Raw genomic sequence first — 23,812 nt, forward strand, 5'->3', positions numbered from 1 at the left:
GCATTGGAAGGCTAAGTCTTAACCACTGGAGTGCAAGGGAAGTCTCTAGGCAGTGATATTTGAGCAGAGGCCTGAACGAAGTAAGGACGCAAACCATGAGAATATTGGGGGAAATCATTCCAGGAAGCTCCAGTGAGGACCAGAGGGAGGACCCATGAACAGGATCTCTGCTCGAGGAATGTGGCAAACGTGCTGATTCTAGAACTTACTGAACACTTGTTATGTGCTTTGCACACGTCACCTGGGTTATCCCTCACCATGCTCGGTGAGCTCATTGCCTAGGTCCCTGTTGTAAGTGAAGAAACTGAGCCTCCGAGAAGTTAAGGCCTTCACCCCACATCTCACACCTGGCAAGTAAGTGGCAAAGCCCAGGTTCCCACCCAGGCTCCAGTGCCCGAGTGGCTCCCGAGGCAGGGCTTCACCAGCAGGGGGCGTCTCCGGGGGTTGTGGCAGAGCGTTAAAAGGTTTGGGTTTGCCCCTTGGCTGAATACCTAAACCATGTTGCTTCTCTTTTCCTCTTTTGTGCAAACGACCTTCTGGCACTTGTGAAGGTGTTTTTGTGGGGTCGTGATTGGATGAGCCAACTTGGGGGCGGGGTGTGAATTTCTAGGTTTCTCAGTGATTACTCAAGAAATTAAGACATTTTTGTAAAATAAGTCGGGTCCTGGATTGTATGCATTCAAACATGCTGTTTCTGTCCTTGAAGACCAGTTAGCCGCTTCGATTACGCAAGATGTTCCCTGCCGGCCTCTCTCATCAGCCATGACCTCAACCCGTGTTTTTGTTTTGTTTTTCTCTTTTTCCTACTCAGCTACCAATAGAGAAAAGGGCACCATTTTAGGGCAAATGGAAATTAAAAGAAAACAGAGTTTAATCTGTAATATAACCTTTTTCTTTTAAAGAGTGTGTTTTGCATCTGTAACAGGGACACTCTTCTTCCTAAATACCAACCAGAAACAACAAACTCTGTTCAGTGCTGTAGTTCTTCAGGATTCATTTATAGCTCCTTGAGGTACACCTTCTCTAAACTTCATATTGCAGGTAATGCTTTACTTTCATTACTGTTGCGGGTTTGTGTCTTTCTCTTTCCAAATACAAACAAACACAGAAACAAATAAGAACTGACAAGGAAGCACAAATATTTCGTAAAGACCCGTGGAAAGTTTAGGACCAGGAAAGGATGCAGCAGGACCAGGAAGCACGGCAAGTCCTTTAAGAAAACACCTGTTTCAAATTACAGATTTCTTACTTAATTAGACACATGCAAGTCTCCAGTTTAAACATAACACTCCCAATCCCCTCAACCACCCACGGCAATTCTCCAGGTGTTTGCGATTATGTAATGGCCTAAAAAATCATCTGGATCATGTCAGTTCTCAAAGTACTGCCTGAGGTTTGTTTGTTTTTTAATCCTCTGCAGCCCTTAATTTATCCTTAAGGTCTCAGTGTAACATTTACAGCACTTAGCAAAAATAAATAAATAAATAAAAGATAGTAAATAAAATTTCCTGGGTTTCTGATTTTTCTTTCCCCAAAGGCTAAAAGCATGTTTTTTGCTTTAAGTAGTAAAAGGTTGGCATTACAGACTCAGTAAAGCCTCGTTGGCCAGACTTCTCTAATTCAGATTTTATTTAGGATAGGGGAGATGCTGTTTACTTGTGTACTGCCAGAGAAAAGAGCACATCCACACGGCAAAGGTAGGGGAAAAAGGCAGCAGTAATGGTCTCGTCAGTCTTTTAGAAACAGTGTTGGAACTGCTCCCTAAAATAAAATTTGCAAAAAAAAACCCAAAACCCTCTTTTGATATCCATGTAAATTTTTATCTTTAAGTGACTCATGTTCCCGACAATTTACTTTTGCAAGTTGCCTGACATAGTTTTAGATGATTAACAACTTGAAAGTCCCTAGGCTTGGATAATTGAAAGATCTTGGGGGAGGGAAAGAACATGATTTGAAAGAGACTCCTTTGAGAAGCCAAAGGGGAGCTTCAGCCCAAACAGAAAGAAATTTGCCTTTATTATGCAGTTATTTTAATTAAAAGTACATGAATAACAGGAAAAGGAAAGCAATTCTAGACACTGCTCAGTGTAGTTTGGCTGGTTGTATGAAGTTTGGAAGCTTTTTATTTGTCCTCTGAAATTCTTAAGCTCGGTATGGAGTCCTAAGTGCTTAATTCTTATTTTGGCATGAGTGCCCTCTATAAGAATTCCAGATCTTTCCCATCTAGCAGCATATTAAAGGCAGAGGTACCTATGTGGTCCTCACAGGTAATAGGGAGTTATTCTGATTCTTAGTGTTTTGCCTTATGTCTTATTGCCTTCCTTCCAGCCCCAGTTTACGCACACAGGGAACCAATATTCGCCAGCATCTGTGCACAATAAAGCATTTCATTCACTGATTAGTGGCAACATCTTTTTATTTTCCCCAAATAAAAAAATTTCCATTGTAAAAAAGTAAACTACTCATTGCAGAAAATGTAGACCAGCAGAAGAGAAAGCAGATAATAAAACGTACTTGCATTTCCACCCTTTGGAGATGACCTTTGTTCACATTTTGACACGTGTCCATCCAGGCACTTACACGCGTAGACAGCATGACGGGCTACAGTTTTATTTGAATGAACCCATTTAAATGCATCGTTGCCTTTGACCCTTTAAATACAATTACTGCTCTGTAGCCTGCTTTTTTGATTAAATAATATTTCATTTTTCTGTATCAGTGAATAGAGATCTGTATCACTTTTTAACAGGTGCATAATAATATCCTCTTGTATGGCTGTACCATTATTTAGCTAAGTGTACCCTATTAACCCATCGTCCAGATTGTTCCTGTCTTTTTGCCATCATAATAAACATTGCTGAGATAGATTTGTGCAGACATTTTGGATTTTTGTTGTCTCCTTAGATTTAAATCTTCTAAGTGTATTTTTAAAATCCTTAATCCATTTGGAACACGTTTCTGCATGTAGTGGGGGCTTACTCTCTTTTCTCTGAGAAATAAAATACTTCCTGCCATATCTGTAAACAAAGGATGTCACAATCCTCAGGGATTGCAGCCACCGACTTGGTGAGCTGGAGAGCCCTGAGGGAACTCAGGGATGAAAGAATACCTGCCATCTAGCAGCCGTCAGACTGCAGCCACTTCCCACAGTGAGCCCTGAGGAGACTCAGGATGTGAAAACACAGGATCCTGGCCCCAGATAGCTGAGGTGCATAGCAAAGGAATGGTTTCAGTGAGCCCAGACTCCTGCATCTTCCCATTCGTAGAAAAGCCCTAAATTCCTTAACGTGAGATATCTGGTTTTCTTTAATTAACAGTAATCTTTCGACCTACAGACTACCTGCCCTTTGCTGCAAAACCCCTATATATCCTGCCTCCCCCTGGCCTCCTCGGAGCAGTTTCTCAGGTTTACTTGAGACGCTGCCTCTCGGGCTTGAGGTCCTTAGTATGCCCGCCGAATACAATATAGCTCTCAACTTTTAGGTTGTGAACATTCTTTTAGTCATGTCTCATTTGGTCAGTCACTTGTTCCAATACCGTTTATTGGAAAAGGCATCCTTGCCCCACTGATGTGAAATTGCTGTCATTATATGTTAATTTCCCCTACAAATGGATCTCCTTTGTTCCCGTGCCAATGTTGCACTGTTGCCATTACGATAGCAAGTTTCCAGGAGGGGGTTTTAGACTTAAAATCTAGTCAGGGTTTTCCAGAGAAACAGAACCAATTGGATATATAGAGATTATGTGAGAGGAGATTTATTATAGGAATTGGCTCGTGTGATTAAGGAAGGTGGGGAAATGTCACAGTCTACTGTCTACCGGCTGGTGAACCAGGAAAGGTGGCGGTATAATTCAGACCGAGGCCCAGAATCCGAAGGCTGAGAATCGGGAGCTTTGATGTCTGAGGGCAGGAGAAGATTGTCGTCCCAGCTGAAGAAGACAGAGCAAAGGCTCATCCCTCCTCCACCTTTGTGTTCTATTCGAGCCCTCAACGGATTGGATCGTGCCCCACCCACACTGGCGATGCTGGATCCTCTTTCCTCAGTCTGCTGATTCAAATGCTAATCTCATCCAGAAACACCTTCACAGACACACCCAGAAATGTTTTACCAGCTATCTGGGCATCCCTTAGCTCAGCCAAGTTGACACATAAAATTAACCACAGTCTAGACCCTCCAGTGTCTGTAGCCATCTGCCTGTCACTTGCTGGGATAAAGGTTGCTACCAAGGCCATTCTGTACACAGTATACCTCGGTGACATTGTTCTGCAGGATGACACACGAAGAGTCCTCGTGTCAGCCAGCTCGACTTGCGCTGGAGTAAGTGCTCTACAAATACTTGGTTTCAAGATCCGGCACTCAATAAAATAAAATAAAAATAAATAAAATAAAATTTGCTCCAGAAGAGGTGGGTTTTTTATAAGGCCGTAGTATAAGATTTCAAGAGCATGACAGGACCAGGTCTTAAGTTGCCCTGAGGTGGGAATATGAAGAGGCAGAATAAACGATGGCCTGCTTTCCTAGCCTGAATTCCGAACCAGTTGAGATGAAAGAGTAAGAAAGATAGCGGACAAAAATAGACCTTTATTTCCAATAAAGCTGATACTGTCGAATGTGGCTTATATCTGCAGGCAGCTGGGCTTCTGAATACAGCACCTGAAACTGAGGCAGACTCCATTCAGACCTCACTGGCTGTGCTGGAGCCCTGCAGGCCACTGCCATGGGGGCTGGCCCTTCTCACAGAGGCAAAGAGCGGAAGAGGACCCTGACCTGTGGCAGGCTGATTCCCAAAGAGGAAGAGGAGAAGCAGGGTTCAGCTATGCGAGCGCAGCTGCTTCTTTCAAGTCCACCAATCAGATCAAGCTGTTTCCTTCCCACTATGGAGGGGTGGGTGAGATACAGCAGGAGTTGAGGAGTGTTAATGTTAATGGAGTACCCTCCATGGGGAGGGAGATACCACCAAGGGCAGCGGAGGTTTTCCCTAACACTGGGTGGAAGGTCCTGCCCTGCTGATGGAGCAGGGGTCACACTGATATAGGACACCAAGGTCATGGCTGAATCTAGTGTTAGTGCAATCTTGGTTTTATTTTGTGGCCCCTTCTTGTCTCTTGCCATTCGTGCTCCTTGCGTGAGTCATGATCTCCCTCACTTCTTGGTCTTCACACGTGCCTGAAACACACTCCTGGCCCACCTTCACTGCCATCTTTTTTTGTCTGGCTTACTCCCTTCCCTCCTTAGGACTCACTTCCTCCGAGAAGCTTTATCTGGCGCCCAAGTGTGAGCTAAATCCTTCCTGTGCTCCTCACACGACCGTGTACTTACCCAGCAGGACCCTTACTCCGTATTTTATTCCCAGTTACTCTCTTCTGCATGAGAATATGAGCTTCATGAAAACAATTATTGATATTTTCTGTGTCGTTTCCATTGGAAGACCTCAATGACTATTTGTTCAATGAATTCATAAATCTTTATTATTTAAAAAGTATTCTGTTGTAAGTTTTACATCTATGAATTGATAATCTTTTGGCTAGTTCCTAACTACACAAATGTATAGGAAAATGATCAGAAACCCATTGCCACTTATAGGTTATGAAACAACTTTTTGAATTTTCATATTAAAAAAAGTTAGATCTACTTTTTATGCCTTAGGATACAGCAAAAACAGACTGCAAAAACAATCTGGCCTAGACATATATAATGCGTTCTTGTATGGAGGAGGAAATAATCTTATTTGTGTAAAACAGTAGTATCTGATATATATGCTGAAACCTTCATAGATATTTTCTCTTCTCTTATTACCTCTTGGGTGTATTTTTTTTTGTTTTTCTTTCCTGTTGAAATATAATATTTCTACTCTTTCTTTTTTGTGGTTTTAGAGATTTGTGATTTGTTCCTTAAAAAGTATTATTTACTCTTTTTAAGTAGTGACTTAAATTGCTATATTTGGTGGAATGAGTCTTTGAGCAAAAATTAGATCTGGCTTACATAATTACAAGAGATGTTGGGATTTTAATTGCAGACTGCATTTTCTGGTTTGCTCGTTTAATAATGGTTAAAGAGAGTTTTGAAGTACAGTTTCCAAGGTTAAAACGGATAAACACATTAAGCTTTAAAGAAAGCATTTGGATAGCTAGAACGTGAAAACTTCATCCAATGATGCAAACGATCGGAGTTGTCACCCGTAAGCCTGAGGCGGGGAGCCACGCGTGGTTCGCCAGTAAACATGGTTTTGCAGACACCTTTCAGAGCTGTTGTGGCTGATTGGTATTTCTTGTTGGCATTACAGATGAATTTCATAAGTGTGTACAAAATGAGCAAAATGGAAAGTCGAATCTAAATAGAGGGGTACAGAGAGGACCCCAGCACCAACGTACGAACGGCGTCTTAAGCTTTCGGTGTTAAGTCTTACATTTCAAATGTTACCATGTCCCTGGGGTAGTTTAAAACGCTAAGTAGTTGGGTGTCTTTTTCGTTTTTGTTAGTTAGGATAATCACAGTCGTTTTTAAAATGAGAATTGTAGAGCTGCTTGACTTTTCCGTTTAGTGAAATCATGAAATGAGAAGGGCTCGATTTTCTAGTGCTGTTTAGAATCGGTGAAATTTCGTTCTGCCAAGAGGTACTGTGATTGCAGACGCTCCCAGGAGGGTTTTGCCCCCTGCACACAATGCCTCCCATAGATGGCTGCTGCTACGCAGATTTATTTACCAAGATAGTGTCGTCAAATAGAACTTTCTTTAAAGATGGAAATGCGTCGTAATCTGCGCTGTCCACTGTGGTGGCCACTAGGCACATGGGGCTGTTGAACCTGCGAAATGTGACTAGTGCAGCTGAATTTTTTATTTTGTTTAATTATTTTAAACGTAGCCACTTGTGGCTAGTGGCTACTGTGACGGACAACACAGAATGTCAACACGGACAATGCTTTTAGATTTAGTACGGTCTTGCCTCTGGAAAAGTTGACTTTCATTTCTGTGAATTCATCTGATACATCTCGCCAGCATTTATTGAGCACCTCAGGAGTGTGTGTGCCTGGTGTTGGAAAGACATACGTCCTTTGGATTTCTCCTATCAGCCTGTGAAGGAAGGTGTGGAGGCCTGAGAGCTGTCGTCCCACACACCTGGGTGAACGTGGCCTTGGTAACAAGGCTCCTGCTGTTTCAACAGGAGCTGCCTCTCTTTCACCCTGGGCTCTGGGACCCACCGTGGCAGGGCCTCGTCCCGGCGGGCTGAGGGTATGAGTGGCGGTCCCTCTCACCCAGCTGGGAGCTCTGCTTGCTCAGGGCTGCATCTGCCCGGAGGAAGGGGCTCCCACTTGAAATTCTCTCAAAGATGTTGCTCAGGCTAGCGTGGCCCTGTCACTGAGGTTCATCCCCTCAGCTCGCTCAACCATCTTAGTTGCTCCCGACACTTTGGTCAACACATTTTCAGTGGAAAAAGTGAACAACTCTTCACAGCCCTCCAACACCTACTTTTTCTTCTGTTTTTTTTTTTTCTTTTTTTTTTTCCCAAAGGTATCTTACCTCCTGGAAGGGGGCAGCATGGCCCATGAAGACTTCTGTGGACACACTGGTCAGTTGAACCCAGGAGACCTGCAGGTATGGCCGAGATGAGGAATGGCTGATGGTTTCATAGTCTTTGGGTGAGGCTGCTCCGTCCCACCCACTTCTGGTAGCTTCCCGCGTCCCCTGCTCTGTCTGTTACACCTTGGACTTGTCCCTTTCTATGGCTTCTTGCACTCCGCCTGAAAACCTGCACAGGTCCCTTGTATTCCTCTCTCATGCTTCCCTGGGCCCTCACAATCAGTTTTTAGCTCCCACGTAGGGCTTTTCCTGATGTTTCTGAAAAAAGTAATCACAGGTCACTGTCTCGGCTTCCTTCTCTTCCGTCCCATCCTCCAGTCACTGAAATCAGGGTTGGCCTCTCAGCACTGCCCCCCAAACCTTTCCTGAAGCTGTTCAGGTCACGGTCACTCATGATGTCCCAGTTGCTGCCACATTCACGGCGCCAGTTTCCGGCCTCATCTTTCTAGATCTCTCTGCTGCCTTTGAGACAATTTTCTATTTGTCTTCCAGTCCATCTGCAGGGGTAGGTGTTGTGACTTAAAGAGCATGACCCAAACCCGGCCACCATCCTAGTCCTGTCTGAGACGTGTTACCATTAAAATCCCCAGGAAGTGCTTGGTTCATCTTTGCCAGTTTTTATAAGTGTGGACTCTGTACAGGTAGTTTCTGGGATCATTTACATATTTTGGGGGATGACATCTGCAAATATTTGAATCGTGGTGTTTCAGTGAACAGGAGATTGAGAGACAGAAAAGCAAAAGGGCAAAGAGTCGTGCCCAAAAGTCAACAGTAACCTGTCCCCGGAGCAGAGTGTAAAGCGTAGCTTCGACTGCTTGTGACCCCGGAAGTGGATTCTTCCGTCCTCCATGCATCAATTCTAACGTGCCTCGGCATGGTTCCCAGTAGGATTGAGCCCCAGATGCCCACAGGTGTAACCTGCTCGTTAACCCCCCTTTGTGGCTTTCTCCCTTGCCTGGCTCACCCTTCCTGCTCTTCCCTACTTGTGCTTTCTGTACCACTTGGCAAATATACTCCCTGCACTCGAGCCCTTGTCTCAGCATCTTCTGTGGGAGAACCCAAGCTGAGACGGGCAAGAAACCTACCTATTGTGTTCTATCCCTTTATCCTCAGATCCCGAGGTTGGCATCTGGGGCTGGCCCCTCATGTGCTCTCAGTAAAGAAATAAATGAACGCTTGAAAAGTCTGCAGAAGAGCGGAGGCAGTAACTTCCTCCAAGTGGTGAGGGCTCCGTTCCCCATGTTGAAGTCAGCTGCCTATGGTGTGGTGGGTCCCGTGGGCCTCCACGGGTACCAGTAGGCCCACCTCGTGTCCTCCAGCTGCTGCGAATACCGGCTGTTGATGGCTCTCAGCTGCATCCCACTCTGGGCGCTGCCCTCTGTCCCGGGAACCGCCTCTCCCAAGGTTGTGCTCGCTACTGCAGGGTGGCCCACAGTCAAGGGTTTGCTGATGTGGGGATAGGAAAGCCTCAATTTGGGACAATTCTGAAGTTTCATCCGACTCCAGAGCTCCCTGTTGGCTCGGCTAAGGCCTCCGTTGTACAATAACTGCATTGGTGATTGGCTTCTCCCCCTGCCCAATCCTGCTTTCTTCACTTGTTAAGATGCGTCTCCCGAGAGCACTTCTCAGTTTACTCTCTGCCCGCAACTCCCCATCTAGGGGCGCAATCTAAGACTCAGGGATGCCAAAGAGGGGGTTCTTCCATTTGTGTGAATTCCAGAGCTGATGATTTGATCACACACGCGGAAGCATGGGACATGTTTGGAAAACTGGAAAGGGCCGCAGCAGTCGTCTCTGTCGTTTTGTTATTCCTCGGAAAGCAGACTTGTAAGGTGCCTGACTTAGTTACCAAGTGGTAATCGTCCCACCTGTGGACTCATTAGAGGCCGGGTCACACTTCCTTCTTGCCGGTCTGGTGTTTGCAGTGGATGACCGCGGGCCGGGGCATCGTGCACGCCGAGATGCCTTGCTCGGAGGAGCCAGTCCACGGCCTACAGCTGTGGGTTAACTTGAGGAGCCCACAGAAGATGGTGGAGCCTCGGTACCAGGAACTGAAAAGCAGCGAAATCCCTAAACCCAGTAAGGAGGCCGTGACCGTTGCTGTCATTTCTGGAGAAGCCCTGGGAGTCAAGGTAAGCCGCGCTGTGGTGTGTTTGTGAAAGCTGAGGTATGCGGCGACACGAGGCTGGCCCGCTCTGGGTCGACAACTCTCACCGGGTTTGTCACGGTTCAAGTCCCAGGGGGTGGACTTGCTTCAAAGGTGTCAGAATAAATGCAACCTAAGGGAACCCAGAATTTATTTTGCCACGTGCAAACCTTTAGAGTTAGGAAAATTACAGGAAAGCAAGCCCATGTAAAGAATTTGGTAAAAAAGCAGTTTTCAAGATTCATCTTAATATGTGTGCAGATTGAGCCTGTTTCCTTTTGTTTATCGTGCAGTTTTAGAGTGCCTCGTTTAAGAAACAAAAACCAGAACTGACTCCACTCCCCGAAGATTGATTTAATTATTTATGCTCAACTTAGTAAGGACGGCACACTACGACATCATAGAGAGGTTTTTAAAAAAATTAACTTGAACATGTATTTAATCCATACACGCCACGCCCTGTACATTCTTCTTAACTGAGACTTTATAATATTTCGGTTCCAAGTCCCACCTTTTAATCAAATGAGATCAATTTTGGCTAAACTTTGTGAAGAGATTTTGGTAGGAAAAGGGTATGGCCAGTACTGTGTTAATTGCGCACCAGAACTGCTTGCCTGGAGCCCAGGCTTCTGGTGGTGAGCTCGGTAATGTGGTCTCTTAGGCGGAAATGATCAAAAGGGATGGGAAGGGGGGATCTGGGAGGGCCCCCCCCACCTCCAGTTCCACACGTGCTACCTGTTGTCTGTTACCTGTTGTTGAGTGGTATCAATATATTGGGAACCACTTTGCCATTCTCTTCGTGCAAAGAGCACTTAAAACTATTTTAAATACTAATTTATGTAAATTTAAATTTTGTTTATATGCACCCACAGGGATGATGGCCAGGCAGTGGGATGCATTCATGGTTAAGAGGTTGGTCATGATTACTGGTTAGGACTTCACTGGTTTTTGTATTTCCTGCACCGTAACCCGCAGTTCTTTTCCTGTACTGTGCCTAGGAGTATGTGTTATTTTGCTTTGCTTCCAGTGCAAACAGAAGTGATTGAAGAAAAAAAATATCAAAATTCACTCCCTAATAAGCATATATAGCTGACTGCTATCTACGCCCTGGCAGGCCTCCACGTTACTTTGCAGTTGGAAACGTCACCCTTCATTGTTTCTGTGACCCATTCGTGTTTTGCCAAGCATTGGGCAGTGCGCTTTTCAACTGTGCGTCTAGTTTCCTTCTCTTCAGCTTCACAGGGGAGAATACAGGTCCTGTGAGGTCTTTCAGGTATAAGGCAGAGGACCTCACCTTGTGTAGAGTCAGGCAGGGAGGGTCTAAGGAGAGCTGAATTGGTGCAGAGGAGAGGCGGCTCACTGTGTTGCCCTTGGCGTTTTTCATTCTGTGTTTTCAGGACTCTAGGGACGGGTCTTCTTGGGATACTGAGGCAGATGGTAAAGGTCAAGAGATTTCCTTCTCTCCACTTCAACCAAAACCCAAGGCTTTACCCAGTCACATGTATTGGTATTGTCTTTAAGATTTCACTTACAAAAAGAGTTATCTGCAGCTAAAAAGAGAAATTAGACCACTGATTTAATGCATAATCAAAGCCAGCAATATCATGAATCCTTAACATTTAGAACTGCTTCTCATTTATAGAAAATACAGTGCAGTTTTAATGTCAGAGCTGGTACCAGTTACAGGCAGGAGGACATTTTAAAGCACTTCCAAGCAGCAGACCACGTGCTCTTGCAATCCCAACTAAGAATTAGAAACCAGAGGTTAATAATGTTTTAACTTAGTGAAATAATGTCTTAGTAGCTGCCAGCCTCTCTCTTTTTGTCAACTGAAACCTCTGAAGTGAATTACATTCTCCTAAATAACTGATCAGTCTTTATTTTTTAAAATTAATTAATTAATAAATTATATTTACTTTTTGCTGCATTGGGTCTTCGCTGCTGCACGCAGGCTTTTTTCTAGTTGTGGTGAGCGGGGGCTACTCTTCGTTGCGGTGCGCAGGCTTCTCATTGCGGTGGCTTCTCTTGTTGCGGAGCTCGGGCTCTAGGTGGGCGGGCTTCAGTAGTTGTGGCACGCGGACTCAGAAGTTGTGGTTCACAGGCTCTAGAGCCCAGGCTCAGTAGTCGTGGCGCGCAGGCCCAGTTGCTCCGCGGCATGCGGGATCTTCCCGGACCAGGACTCAAACCCGTGTCTCCTGCACTGGCAGGCGGATTCTTAACCACTGCACCACCAGGGAAGCCCGATCAGTCTTTATTATGAGAGCATTTGAATAAGGGACTCTTGGAAGCCTGGGCAGCATTAATTTGGGCTCTGAGAGGCCATGCGGTGCTGTGGTTACCAGTGTGGACTCTGGAGACAGCTGGTCTGGATTAGAATCACCACCATGAACTAGCTGTGTGGCTTAGGGCAGACCATTGAACCTCTCTGTCCTTCGTTGTCCTCGTGTGTAAAATAAGGTTGCTGTGAGGATTAAGTGATTTTTTTTTTTTTTACACTTTAAGTTGTCAAAACAGCATCAGACGTGTTGTAAGCACCACACGAACGGTAGCTGTTATTATTATTTTGATTACTTTGTGTTAACTTGGGCAGGAGCTGGGCTGAGATTTATGTTTGTGGTCTATGCTAAAGGGACTTGCTGGGATTTGGGAAAGGCAATTAACCTGCTCTGAAGAAAAGACACCAGTGTGAGTCATTGTCCACACGGGGGGCTCTTGACCATTTTTTTCTGGGTGTCATAAGAAACGTAGTTTTGCACATCTGAAGCCTTAATGTCTGCTCACACAGGAATGATTGGATTGTAAAAAGTCTAGATCTACCATAAAAACGAACTGAAGATTGTATTGCATCAGGAAGGTAGTTTTAAGTTAAATCACGAGGTGAGGCTGAGAATATACCTTTCAAGAGATTGATGTGTTTATAACCAATAGAGAGTCACCAACAGCTCCCCTCCCAGCACCTTAAATAGCTAGAAAATGGAATTAGTGACCATTCCAGCGCTTCTCCGATTTTAATATTCACATGGATCACTTGGGGCTCTTGTTAAAATGCAGACTCCGATTCAGCAGGTCTGGGTGAGGCCTGAGGGTCTCCATTTCTAACCGGCTCCCAGGTGATGATGTTGCTGTGGTCTGGGGACCACAGTTTGTAATATGTGTAATGTTCCTGGGATTCAAGACATGGGAGTTCACTTATCAGGAGGGACAGTTTGATTAGGTACCTATAGAAGATGTTAAGGTCCAATTCTGTGGCTTTTGGCAAATCTTCAACCTTTATGTAGTGAGGGGGTTTTTGTGCAGAACGCTATAAGCTTTTGCACGCAGCACGACTGACCTTTGATATTCCCAAAGCTAGATGTGTCCCTGTTCCCCAGGTTATATGTGTCTGGGCATTTCTTTAGCCCTTGGGAAGCCACAGCCAACTGTGAGCAAGATTCTGCCAGGACAGCACAGTGTAAAGTGAAGGCTGAAAGGGGGAAAAGATAAAAATGGGATACTTTGAATAGTTTCTGTCACTTCTGGAAGGTCAAAAATCACATGTTTATTTCATGAGAGTATGAAATTCTCCAAACCCCATTCCATCCTTATCAGGCAGCTGATCAGGAATATTTATTGCCAGTTCTCTCTGCAACATGATTCTTTTCCCAACAAACGCCTCTTCTTGCCTCCTGCTGTTTTAAATTACATTATGTCAGAAGCAAACCTTAAGGAGGCCTCAGCCCCACCGGGGTCAGAAAAAGGCTACCTTGAGCCAGACTGCTGAGTTCAAGGCCAGCTCCACCACTGACTGCCTTTAGAGAAGTCATGTAAGCTTGCTGGGCCTCAGTTTTCTCATCTGTAAAATGGAGATAATTATAATGACCCAGAGGGTCATTGGGAGGATTAACTTGGTTAATATGGGTAAAGAACTTAGAACAATCCCTGGCGTCGAGTAAGCCCTCTATAAGTGGTTGCTACTTTTACTTTTTTTAAAAATTATTTTATTTATTTTATCTTTGGCTGCATTGGGTCTTCGTTGCTGCACGCAGGCTTTCTCTGGTTTTGGTGAGCGGGGGCTACTCTTCGTTGTGGTCCACGGGCTTCTCATTGCGGTGGCTTCTCTTGTTGTGGAGCATGGGCTCTAGGCACACCGTCTTCAGTAGTTGTAGCACATTGGCTCAGTAGTTGTGGCACGTGGGCTCAGTAGTTGTGGCCTCAGGCTCTGGAGCACAGGCTCAGTAGTTGTGGTGCACGGGCTTAGTTGCTCCGTGGCATGTGGGATCTTCCCAGACCAGGGCTCGAACCCGTGTCCCCTGCATTGGCAGGCAGATTCTTAACCACTGCGCCACCAGGGAAGTCCTACTTTTACTTCTTTGCAGAAGCTTTGTGCAGTGTTCATGTGTCCCACAGTCATAACAAGAAGCAGCTTCCTTCTGATGAGCAGACTGTATATTCATGTATTGGATAACCAAAATTTAAAAAATTCAGTTTCCAAAAGAGTTTGCCAAGCGTGTCATGTAATTTGCTCAGATCTTGTTTACCACTGTGCCCCCAGCACCTGAAACAGTGGCTGATACATACAGGGCAATCAGTAAATATTTGCTGGGTGGATAAGTGAAATCGTTAAAATGTAAACGAATGCTGGAATAAGAAAGTAGGGTGAAGTAATAAGATCGACAATATAGGGATTAAGAATGACTGCAGTAAGCTTCATACAAGCTAACTAAAAAGTTGAGAGAACAATGGAATTAGCTAATTTCCGTTTTCAAATGAAATAAACTATAAGGGATTCGGAAGCAGGGAAATAAAAACCAGATTGATTCTTTTCTTTAAATATGAATACTAGGCTGTTTTTCAAGACCCACATTGTTCCTTGCAGGTTTCTTAAGTTCAAGCAGTGACACCAACCACTGAGCAGAGGTTTGGAGGTTCGTGCTTCCCTTTGGGGGCCCACAGACAGGTGTCTCCTTGTCTTTGGTAGCGTCTTTCCTGTGGGTTTCAGGGCGTGGCTTGATCTGCAGTAGCGAACATACTGGCTTTCAGTGCGTCCCTGTGGGCCGCCCCCCTTCTTGGCCCCGATTTAGCACCAAAACCCAACGTGCCCACTAATCAGCCTGTGTTGGTTGTGGGCTAGCATGTGATTTGTAGCCAAGCCTGTGATTGTCACCTCCGATTCGGAGAACTGGGGGTGTCTCCAGGCTGTGGCAGGTCGTTGGTACCCACACACGCCTTTTCTTACACCAGAACTAGAGAAACAGCTGCCTGTACCACATTTCGCAGCTTTTGTTTTTATCCGGGAAACTCCAAGGGCCAAATGTCATTTGAAACACTTTATCATCAATAGAGAATTTTGTCAGTATCCCCCTACCTTAATTTGATTAAAAAAATATGTAGTTTATGTGGCTTTCGAGGAAATGCTCTTACAGCACGTCCAAATGGCAGTGGGTTTTTGGCAGTAACACTGGACAGTAAACTTAGAACATTTTTACATTGTACCCATTTTGCTCTTTCAGGGGCAGTCTGAATTTTCTTAAATTGGATCTGGCAATGTGAACTGGACCTTGCCGACTTTACAGTTGGCTCCAGGTTCTCCGCTCCCCCGCTCCCCCCGCCATTTCCCTGGCCTTTCTGAGCTGGCTTCTGTTCACTTGGGGATGTGGGGAAAGCTGACCCCCTCCCACAGGAGGCCTCTCTTTCCTTACCAAGCCCAGAAGAACAACTTCTCAAGGTAGCATTTAAAAAACAATAAATCTTGAAAGCAGGTAGCACAGACACTTGTTTTTCCTTTGAAGTATTCCAGCAGGTTCATGAGTCTAGCTTGAAAAAGAATCATGGCTAGTCTCCCAGTGGCAGAGGTTGCGAGTGGAGCCGTGGGTTTCTGACGAAGGGAGCTCGGGTAACAGGCTTCAGCTGGCCCCGAGAGCAAGCAGAGGGAAAACAGCACCTGCTCAGAAAGGACTCCTCTCTTCCAAAGGCCTCTCTGTTCATTGTTTCTATTTATAAATCGGAGCGCTCTGTGATAGATTTTAAAACTGGATATTTAAAAAAACATTCCCTTTGGGATGGAGGGGGATAAGGATGGACCTGGGACTTCTCTCACTATGTCTTCTTATTTTTAATTTTGAAAGATGTAAATGTTTACGTATTTAAAACCAGAAAAGGAAAAAAAAACCCAAAGCTTAAAATGAAAACCGAACGGAAACAAATGAAGAACCGAAAAATTTGTGTAAAGATCTCAGCATCATAACCATACAGAGAAAATATTTATTTCAAGGGCTTTTAAACATAGTTCTCTGACTGTACAGTTTGAGTGGGATATATTCTACAGGTAAAAACATAAAATTTTAAACTTCATCTTGTGTTTGTATTGTTAATGTTGGCACTACAATTTTAAAACAGTTTTGTACATATTATGAAATAAAACAAATGAGTAAGTTTGTTAACATTTTTAGGAATCAAGATTTTTCAGTGTAAGAAAAATAGGTACAAATATAAAAGAGCTTAAAAAAATACTGGAGTATTCAGTGTTATATTAAATACTAAATTTTTTTTTTTGTTTTGTTTTTTGGTTTTTGGTTTTTTGCGGTACGCGGGCCTCTCCCTGTTGTGGCCTCTCCCGTTGCGGAGCACAGGCTCCGGACGCGCAGGCTCAGTGGCCGTGGCTCACGGGCCCAGCCGCTCCGCGGCATGTGGGATCTTCCCGGACCGGGGCACGAACCCGTGTCCCCTGCATCGGTAGGCAGACTCTCAACCACTGCGCCACCAGGGAAGCCCCTAAATATTTTTTTAATGGATGGCCATTGTCTCTAAGAGGCAGTTTCTGGAAACCTAATATAATTTGATCATTTTAGGAATTCAAGATTTTTAATGATGCAATTTTATCTTTCTTTGTGACAACAATGTCATTTTCCACTGGGTTTTATTTCCATTGATTTTTCTTTTATGGTCCATGTTTAATTAAATGCTATGAGGAATGCTTTTAAAAAGTCCCTCCTGAGAAATTCACAATCACCCAAACTAATTCACGCTGAATTTCCCTTTTCAGATTTTAAATAAATGTATTTTAATGGGTGGGTGTGGGGCGAGAGGCAGGGAAATATCACACAAGGCAGAGAGCCTCCTGGTCTTCCTCTGACACAGGGCAAGAGGGAAACAGAGCAGTTGGAGGAAAGGTTATTGTCAGGTGCGAAGTCCTGTAGAAATGTGGAGCCGAGGAATTCACCATCTGCATCTCCTTGCTAGTCATCACCAAGGCCCAGCCCAGTCCCCTCTCTTTAGTGAAGCCTTCTCAGCTGCCCTAGATCCACAAAGCCATCCTGTCTTCACCATCCATGAGATCTTTGGACTGACAATTATCATTTGATTCACGCGTCCCATTTCTCTACAAGCTCTTTTCATTCAGTCATTAGATACTTGCTGTGGGTACAGTGTGCAGAGCCCTAGAGATACGATGTGAATAAAATACAGCCTCTGTCCTCAGATAAGGTCACAGTCTAGCCGGGGGCGGGGAGAAACGGGCCAACGTTAGAAGTATCATGTGATACAAGAAATGCTAAAACAGCGGTTGTGTAAAACTTCCGTGGTGGTCCGGAGGATGGAGAAGTAATTTTCCTTGTGTGGATGGAGGTAGGAAAGGAAACAAAGAAAAGAGATGGGGACAGGGGTCATGTGTTGTAATGGCTTATACAAAGGCTTGGCTAGTAGGGGTGCAGTGGCCGTTTGGGGATCATGATGGGGGGCTGCGTAGGCAAGCAGAAGCAACCAGATGCTGGTGGGGTTGTGACAGCGTGAAAGGAGATGATGCAGAGTACTGGGGAGGAGGGAGACCCAAGGCCAAGTTTGCCTACTCCTGGATTTTACCTAAGGCTGACCTTGGTTGTATATAAATTCCTGCATCCCTCTCTCTCCCAGGGCTTTTCAGTAGCATAGTTTGAGGGTAAGGTCAGGTGGGGTGCTGTGTGCAGCCCTGTCTCATCTCGAATTTCACAAAGCAGTTCATTCTATAGGACCCGCCCCATCACAGGCTGGGTAGCCCGAGCAAATGATCAGCCTCGTTGCACAGACAAGTGCAAATCTTGGTTCTGATTGAGTGTGAGACCAGGCACAGTTAGGTCTGTTAGTGTCGTTCACTAAGTAGGAAGACACCAAAGAGCTTGTCCTTGTCCTGAGTTGGCAGCCGTAGTTGCACTTCATCTGCAGTTAGGAATGTTCAAATAAACAGTGGTCGGGATCTGCTCACATCAGCTCTACAGAAGGCTGCTCTTGCCCAGGGCAGCCTGCTCACCCCAGAAATACCATTCCTGGTGCGCACGAAGGGTGCCAGATGTTCTTATGCCTTCAAGATGTCCCTGTCGACCCAATCACCTAGGAAGAACATTCCAGTGGTGTCGACGAGCCCTCGTCTGCCAGTAAATGAAGATTGGATAAGTGCACTTTTAAATCAGAAGTTACATCCTGAGTCATTCATACATCGTTGGCCATTACTAATCAGGGTTACAAATTAGCAGCAGATTTAGACTAAGAGCATAATGAAAGCTATAAAAAGCAAGGTATCACCTTCAGTAAAGGTGAGCGGACACTTTACATATCCTTATAATCACTTCTGTGACTGTCAAGGCTTGTCCTTTTAGGATATAAGAAGCCTTTCCCCAGGAACACATAACAGATTTTTTTTCTAACCACAGTGAGAAAACACAGGACAGCTTCAGAGAGCTTCAGAGGCTCTTGCCTGTTGCATTAAAAACTGAGCTCCTGTGGATATAAATGAAGTGGATATTGGTATTTTAAAAACTGGCACTGGCACATAAAGAGCTACAGTGTTGAGAGCTACGAACACCATACTTTATTTTGCCCGAAGCACAAATCTTTGCGATCATGTGGCTTTTGAACAGTTTGACCAAACTCACACTAAAATGTGATGAGTACATTTGGTGTCAGGTAGAATTCTGATTACTTGAAGCTCCATTAAGAATTGTCCTGTGGTCAGGTATAGGTACTCCAAGAGAGATAAGCATTAAAAGTTTTCCACTCTAATGGGCTCTAAATCATGGATGGGGATGACTTTGTAAAGAAGGGGCATGTTGTGATGTTCCGACCGCAGGGAGTCCTTTTCACCATGTGTTGCAGGCCATGGGCCGTTGAGTGTATACCCTTAGTAAAACGAGATGAGGACGTGGTCGGAGCCAGCCGTTGCTGGAAGGACTCCCGCACTGGCCTTTGGGGAACTGGGAGGATTTTCCAGGAAGGTATTTATGCCACTGTAGTTCAGTTGAGCTCAGCAGATGTGTACTGAGGGATACCTATGTGCAAGACTCTGTGAAGATGTAAGGGAAAAAGAGGAAAAAAATCAGAGAGCTGGAAGTGCACCATCGGAGGAACAGACACATCCACTGGTAACACGAGTATGCTCTGCTGAGTCACTGGGCTAGTAAACACGGCGGGATTAGGGGAGGGCAGAACAGATGGGGGGCTCAGCCCAGTCTGGAAGCGTCAGGAGAAGCAGGTCTGAATCTAGGAGCAAACTGGCCTGGCAAAGGGTGGAAAGAGTCTAGACAGTGTGAAGGAGACAGCATGAGTGAAAGCGATTCTGTTCGTAGGTGTCAGAGTTGTCCAGTGGAATAACTCAGTACTTTTAGGAGGCCTTCAAAACGTATGTCCATTGTTTTAAGCATGAAAATTGTTAATCATCTTTACCGTGTAAAACTTTTGTGGTAATTTGGTAATTTCTCTCTCTCTTTTTTTGTTTAACTTGTCAATTTCATTCTCTTGTGTCTTCAAGAAAATCATGAATATACTGATGATGTTTCTCCTGGTGTTATTGCTCTTCTGCCTCCTCTGCCTTTTCTCTCCCTCTCTGCATGACCCAAACCAAAACAGTGCAAAATTCCAAAGGTACAGCTCTCACGTCACTGTCTGAAGGGGTCACCCATGTGGAGACTAGAGTGGTTCCATCTGGAACGCAACATGGGGTGATTAAGCCCCAGGTTCATTGACGAATAAAATAATGATAATTTGCCTCTTTTTCATGAAACCTGAAGCCCCTCATGAAGCCCCCCTTGCTCTCTTTGCTTCCATGTAGATGATCATTTTTAACATTATGGAAGGAAACCATGACGGCCCCAAATTTTCTTTTCCTGGTCCAACTATAAATAGCAATTGGAGAAATTTAAATGCTTCCTTTTAAAGGCAACCATTTTGAAACTCAGAACAGGGCCCTTTCCCACCACCTTCAGACACCTGCCTGGCTCAGTTTTCCTCACCTTTCTAGGCTCTTAAGTTCCCATCATCAAATCTCTAAGAAGAGAATAAGGTTCTGATCTAAAACTCGTTGCCTTTATAAACCAAGTCAAAAGAAATTATATTCTAAATGAAATTCCAGAGTGTCCTCACCCAATTTAAATTCTGCTTTGCTTGGGTAGAATATGGATTTTCTTTTCCTTTGTAAGTGCAGTGGGCTGGGCTGCCTCCGCTGGACTGGTTGTGGCTCCATCAGGACTGCCAAACTGGAATTCATTCCACCCCAGTTCTCATTTGTCTCACTTAAAAAATATCCCCAAAGATAATAGGACACACATTTACTGCAATACCAGCCCTGGTTCCATGAGATTTTGTTGCACAAGCAAACCTCTGAGCCCTAGAGCAGTTACATCTGCAGGAAATCGATGTACGCGGTGAGGCCAGAACATTAACATAGTTGGGAGAACAAAGCATGTACTCATAGTTCTCCATCCTCTGAGGTGAGACGTTTGTGCCTTCTTGAAATTTAGATGCTTGTATTGGTGGCAACTCCAGACACCAGGTCTTTAGAATATCTTCCACCCAACTGTTGAAGGCTAAGAAGAATATGAAGAGGTATTCTTCTGACCAATACACAGAGAAATGTGAATTCTAATAAACTACCACTTGATACCTTTTAAGGTGACAAAAATCAGGAAGGTGGGTATTATCAAGTGCTGGGAAGGACAGGAGGAGATAGAAACTTCCTGCGTGGCCAGCGAGTGTAACTGTATTCCTTGTGGAGAGCAAGCCGGCATTGCTTAGTGAAGCTAGCGCTGCGTATAGGGTATGCCCCAGCCATTCCACTCATAGATATTTACTCCAGCAAAGCTTCACCAAGTAGACATATGATGGTGGTCATGAGATGATGTAGGTGGCGACCACTTAGGGAAAAGATAAGTATAATTTGGAGGTTCCGTATTATGGAATATGGTACAGCTGCTAGAAGGAATGGATTATGTTTACTTACAGCTGTTTTATTAGATCTCAGGAAATACTGTGAAATAAATAAGAACAAGAAAGCAGTTTTGCACACAATACCACTTTATTTTTTAAGGCCATCTGTCTTTCTAAATCAACATACAGAGGGTAGGTTGGAAGAATGTTCATTAGGTATGCTTGACTGAGAGCCAGTGGGGGAATGGGATTGAGGCAGAGAATGATGGAGAAAAAATACAAAATGAGGGGCTTTCATGGGTATCTGTGACCACGTGCCATAGACCGTGGTGTATGACCACTTCATTCCCATGTACCCACGGCAGGGGTGGGTGTGGGTGTGTGTGTGTGTGTGTGTGAGAGAGAGAGAGAGAGAGAGATTGATTGATTTGTGTCCAGCAGCAGCTTTTAGGTTTTTTAGTGTAGGTGATCTCCTGTGTGGGTGATTTAAAGGATTCTAGGATGCCCTCACCCACGCCAAAAAAATTTCGGTTACATTATCTAAACTGTACCATTAGAAAGTCAATCCTACTTCCGGGAAGATGGCAGAAGAGTAAGACGTGGAGATCACCTTCCTCCCCACAGATACACCAGAAATACATCTACACGTGGAACAACTCCTACAGAACACCTACTGAACGCTGGCAGAAGACCTCAGACCTCCCAAAAGGCAAGAAACCCCCCACGTACCTGGTTAGGGCAAAAGAAAAAAATAAACAGAGACAAAAGGATAGGGACGGGTCCTGCACCAGCGGGAGGGAGCTGTGAAGGAGGAAAAGTGTCCACACACTAGGAAGCCCCTTCGCGGGTGGAGACTGCGGGTGGCGGAGTGGGGGAGCTTCAGGGCCGCGGAGGAGAGCACAGCAACAGGGGTGCGGAGGGCAAAGCGGAGAGATTCCAGCGCAGAGGATCAGGGCCGACCGGCACTCACCAGCCGAGAGGCTTGTCTGCTCACCCGCCGGGGCGGGCAGGGCTGGGAGCTGAGGCTCCGGCTTCAGTCGGAGCGCAGGGAGAGGACTGGGGTGGCGGCGTGAACACAGCCTGAAGGGATTAGTGCACCGCGGCTAGCCAGGAGGGAGTCTGGGGAAAAGTCTGGAGCTGCCGAAGAGGCAAGAGACTTTTTCTCCCCTCTTTATTTTCTGGTGCGCGAGGAGAGGGGATTAAGAACGCTGTTTAAAGGAGCTCCAGAGACGGGCGCGAGCCGCGGCTAAAAGCGTGGACCCCAGAGACGGGCATGAGACGCTAAGGCTGCTGCTGCCGCCACCAAGAAGCCTGTGGGCGAGCACAGGTCACTCTCCACACCCCGCTTCCGGGGAGCCTGTGCAGCCCGCCACGGCCAGGTTCCCGGGAACCAGGGACAACTCCCCCGGGAGAACGCACGGCGCGCCTCAGGCTGGTGCAACGTCACGCCGGGCCTCTGCCGCCGCAGGCTCGCCCCGCACTCCGTTACCCGCCCTACCCCCCGCCCCCCCCCCCCCCCCCCCCGCCCCGGCCTGAGTGAGCCAGAGCCTCCGAATCAGCGGCTCCTTTAACCCCGTCCTGTCTGAGCTAAGAACAGATGCCCTCCGGCGACCTACACGCACAGGCGGGGCCAAATCCAAAGCTGAGCCCCTGGGAGCTGTGAGAACAAAGAAGAGAAAGGGAAATCTCTCCCAGGAGCCTCAGAAGCAGCGGATTAAAGCTCCACAATCAACTTGATGCACCCTGCATCTGTGAAATACATGAATAGACAACGAATCATCCCAAATTAAGGAGCCGTGTGGATGAAAGTCTCTTGGTGCTGCAGCCAGGAGTCAGTACTGTGCCTCTGAGGTGGGAGAGCCAACTTCAGGACACTGGTCCACAAGAGGCCTCCCAGCTGCACATAATATCAAACAGCGAAAATCTCCCAGAGATCTCCATCTCAACACCAGCACCCAGCTTCACTCAACGACCAGCAAGCTACAGTGCTGGACATCCTATGCCAAACAACTAGCAAGACAGGAACACAACCCCACCCATTAGGAGAGAGGCTGCCCAAAATCATAATAAGTCTACAGACACCCCAAAACACACCACCAGATGTGGACCTGCCCACCAGAAAGACAAGATCCAGCCTCATCCACCAGAACACAGGCACTAGTACCCTCCACCAGGAAGCCTACACAACCCACTGAACCAACGTTAGCCACTGGGGACAGACACCAAAAACAACAGGAACTACGAACCTTCAGCCTGCAAAAAGGAGACCCCAAACACAGTAAGATAAGCAAAATGAAAAGACAGAAAAACACACAGCAGATGAAGGAGCAAGATAAAAACCCACCAGACCTAACAAATGAAGAGGAAATAGGCAGTCTACCTGAAAAAGAATTCAGAATAATGATAGTAAAGATGATCCAAAATCTTGGAAACAGAATGGAGAAAATGCAAGAAACATTTAACAGGGACCTAGAAGAACTAAAGATGAAACAAACAATGATGAACAACACAATAAATGAAATGAAAAATACTCTAGAAGGGATCAATAGCAGAATAACTGAGGCAGAAGAACGGATAAGTGACCTGGAAGATAAAATAGTGGAAATAACTACTGCAGAGCAGAACAAAGAAAAAAGAATGAAAAGAACTGAGGATAGTCTCAGAGACCTCTGGGACAACATTAAACGCACCAACATTCGAATTATAGGGGTCCCAGAAGAAGAAGAGAAAAAGAAAGGGACTGAGAAAATATTTGAAGAGATTATAGTTGAAAACTTCCCTAATATGGGCAAGGAAATAGTTAATCAAGTCCAGGAAGCACAGAGAGTCCCATACAGGATAAATCCAAGGAGAAATACACCAAGACACATATTAATCAAACTGTCAAAAATTAAATACAAAGAAAGCATATTAAAAGCAGCAAGGGAAAAACAACAAA

General features: G+C 45.4%; 1 protein-coding gene across 1 annotated transcript in view; it reads left to right on the forward strand.

The window, feature by feature from the left end:
- PIR (pirin) overlaps positions 1-23,812 on the forward strand; it is a 102,250-nt gene that overhangs the window by 32,524 nt on the left and 45,914 nt on the right. The window contains exons 4-6 of the mRNA XM_067724680.1: positions 7,512-7,595; positions 9,506-9,712; positions 21,466-21,473. Coding sequence (XP_067580781.1) covers positions 7,512-7,595; positions 9,506-9,712; positions 21,466-21,473 — 299 coding nt within the window. The remainder of the gene's footprint in view (positions 1-7,511; positions 7,596-9,505; positions 9,713-21,465; positions 21,474-23,812) is intronic.

Source organism: Pseudorca crassidens, chromosome X (genome assembly GCF_039906515.1).
Source record: "Pseudorca crassidens isolate mPseCra1 chromosome X, mPseCra1.hap1, whole genome shotgun sequence".
NCBI classification, from domain to species: domain Eukaryota; kingdom Metazoa; phylum Chordata; class Mammalia; order Artiodactyla; family Delphinidae; genus Pseudorca; species Pseudorca crassidens.